The 3,031-nt window shown below is 45.5% G+C and overlaps 1 protein-coding gene across 2 annotated transcripts in view; it reads left to right on the top strand.

Annotated features, from left to right (window-relative positions):
- stx2b (syntaxin 2b) overlaps positions 1-1,337 on the top strand; it is a 3,448-nt gene extending 2,111 nt beyond the window's left edge. The window contains exons 4-8 of one of the 2 annotated variants that reach the window (XM_017030919.2): positions 115-188; positions 294-431; positions 640-750; positions 849-968; positions 1,204-1,337. In XM_017030919.2, the coding sequence (XP_016886408.1) occupies positions 115-188; positions 294-431; positions 640-750; positions 849-944 (419 nt within the window). In that variant the 3' untranslated portion in view covers positions 945-968; positions 1,204-1,337. Of the gene's footprint in view, positions 1-114; positions 189-293; positions 432-639; positions 751-848 lie in introns of both variants that reach the window. The other variant, XM_008337527.3, reaches the window with a different exon arrangement.
- Positions 1,338-3,031: the final 1,694 nt, after the last annotated feature.

Here is a 3,031-nt window from a genome sequence, read left to right as displayed (position 1 = left end):
TGACAACAGCGCTACCTCAAGCTGTGGGCCACATGGTCCACGTGGTCCACATGTGGACCAGGGACTGGTTCTGGTTTGGTTCTGGTCACTGACAAACTCTATGTTCCGGTCCAGCTGGACGAGTGACGACTGACGAGGAGCTGGAGGCCATGTTGGAGAGCGGGAACCCGACCATTTTCACGTCTGACGTGAGCATTGCTGTCGTTCTCCTCCGCGCCACCAGGTGGCGCCGTCTTTGTCAAAAACCACCCAAAAAAAAAAAAAAAAAATTTTTTTTTTTCTTTCTCCCTCAGATCATTTCCGACTCCCTCATCACACGTCAGGCGGTGGACGAGATCGAGTCCCGTCACCAGGACATCATCCGTCTGGAGACCAGTATCCGAGAGCTTCACGCCATGTTCATGGACATGGCCATGCTGGTGGAGACGCAGGTGAGAGGAGCGCCCCCTGGTGGAGCGTTAAGCTATTGCGCCACCTGAGGGTGTCCGTTTTGTCTCTCACTCAGGTTTGGTTTGAGGACATTTTTGTGGAGACGCTTTTAGGATGTTCAATACCTAGCGCCACCTGCAGGCCAGAATGGGCCGTTTCCGTTTCAAAACCACAGACTAGCCTCTCTGAAGAGTTTCCGATTCTCCGCAGGGCGACATGGTCAACAACATCGAGACGAACGTCTCCAACGCCGCCGAGTACATCGTCCGCGCCAAGGAGGAGACCAAGAAGGCCGTACGGTACCAGAAGAAGTCCAGACGGGTAAGGGCTCCGTCCTGGTCCTGGTCCAGGTCCTCGCGTCTTTTCAGTTCCTGGTGTGACCAGGTGCGGGTAAAACAGCGCCCTCTCTGTTCAAACAGAAGTACATCATCCTGGCCTTCGCGCTGCTGATCCTCGTCGCCGTCGTCGCACTGGTCGTCGGTCTGTCCGTGGGACTGACCAAGCCTCCGGTCTGAGGGGTCGGCGGTACCAGGTGTCAGGTAAACCATGTGACGTCAACAAACTAGTCCCGCAGCTGGTTCTCAACCTAGGGCTCGCTGACTGGTTCGGGGGGGTCACTTTGATTTCACCAGGACAAAAAAAAAAAAAAATTAAATTTATATCTACCTGTCAACAAGAGAGGACGTCAAAATGTAATGACCCCGGTGCAGTACCACCGCAGGGCCACTGGAGGTCGCCATTTTAACACTTTTTTTTTTGTTCCAATTTTGACAGAAATATCTCTGTGTTGCCATGTGCGGGGGTGCTGCCCCCACACCTCCCCCGACCCTCTTCCGCCCCCTGTTGGATTACAGGTGTTACAGGAATATTTGACTGGGAATTGGTGATACAACAAAAAAAAAAAAAAATCAACAAACCGACGAAGGAGATACGGGACCAGGATGTACTTCCATTTTATTGACATTTTTTTTCTTACGGCCTTTTCTACGCTAACGTTTACCTGTAGCTAACATGTGTTTTTGTTTTTTGTTTTTCAACGTTACGATAAACGCTTACCTTTTTTATTTATTTATTTATTTTTTTTGTATTGAAATAAAGTGCAAATATATATTAACGACGGACGCGACTCACCTCCAACGGGGGGACGTATTCAGTCAGTTCAGAGGAAAGTCCAACATCGGAGGACGCGTGAGACCGACGAGCTTTGAAGTCCAAGTCTTTGATGTTTCACGGAAACCAGGAAGTGGAACGCGGCCTCGGAGAACGCCATCTGTGAATGTAAATGAGTGTGACTAAAAATGATCCACATACATTTGTAATATTAAATATATATATATATATATATGTTGATTAAATACATGTGACCGTATGGCAAAATGTGAGTCAATCCTTATATGGTCATCAATTCCGTTTTACAGATTAGATCTAAGAACAGAACGACGTCCGAGTGCTCACTGTGTTGGGTTGCACTGCCATCTTGCGGCCACGGGAGGCATTATTTCTGTACCCTAATATCTTTTGTCAGACACCGCGACCTGATTTCGATCATTTAAAGAACCTACTTTACGTTTTCGTTGTTCCGTTTCGTATTCGTAAGTGTTTTTAACAACGTGTTTTAACACGTGAAAAGTCCGTTTGAAGCGTTGTTTATTCAGAATAAATTCAACTTTACGGTGTTTTTACGGTGTTTTTTTAAGGACATTACGTTGAAGAGGAGTGACGTCAACGTTCATTCAACGTTCATATCTATCATTTGTCGACATTTCGTACGGTTTATAGTGTTTTTTCGCTCACATCTTTCTCTCACCGTCACCAGTCCGTTCTGACTCTGTTAGCAGGAGTGCTACACGTTAGCCGCTAACGTAAACAACGACATCTTTACGTTAGCCGCTAACGTAAACAACGACAACGACATCTTACATTCAACGTTCATATCTATCATTTGTCGACATTTCGTACGGTTTATAGTGTTTTTTCGCTCACATCTTTCTCTCACCGTCACCAGTCCGTTCTGACTCTGTTAGCAGGAGTGCTACACGTTAGCCGCTAACGTAAACAACGACATCTTTTTTTTAAAACTTTTGCTTCAATAAAAACGTTTTTTTTTTAAAAAAAATTAAAAATTATTCCTCCATTTCAGCTCCGCAGCAAAACTTCCGGTTCATCCCGAACAACAACCCGCCGAAGGTTTGTTTTTCTAACCGACTTCCTGGATTCTCCTCTGCACATGCGTAGTAAGACGGTATTGTCCAATGAGACGTTGAAGCGGCGGGAAGAGAGGGGCGGGAAGCAAACCCCCCCCATGATGGCTTCTTCGCTCTACTGCGCATGTGTCAAGCGGGTTGGCAAAGACGGAAGCAAGTTGTACTCTTTGACTCAACCTCGAACAAAATGAATCCCGGAACCGGAAACTGGGTTTTAAATATTTATGACCGCTTTAAATGTGTTCCCGCCGTTGTTTTTTTTTTTTTTTTTTTTTTAAACGCGGTGAATTAACATTGAATGAATGAATAGATGATTGACAGGAGAACTTTAACCATGTATCGATACATTTATTTAACTAGTTAATATTTAATCTGGTTATTAGTTACCTATTGGAGGA

This window comes from Cynoglossus semilaevis, unplaced genomic scaffold (assembly GCF_000523025.1).
Source record: "Cynoglossus semilaevis isolate Cse_v1.0 unplaced genomic scaffold, Cse_v1.0 scaffold282, whole genome shotgun sequence".
Classification (NCBI taxonomy): Eukaryota; Metazoa; Chordata; class Actinopteri; order Pleuronectiformes; family Cynoglossidae; genus Cynoglossus; species Cynoglossus semilaevis.
The sequence above is the reverse complement of the archived record's forward strand: the minus strand, read 5'-3'. Positions and strand labels throughout refer to the sequence as shown.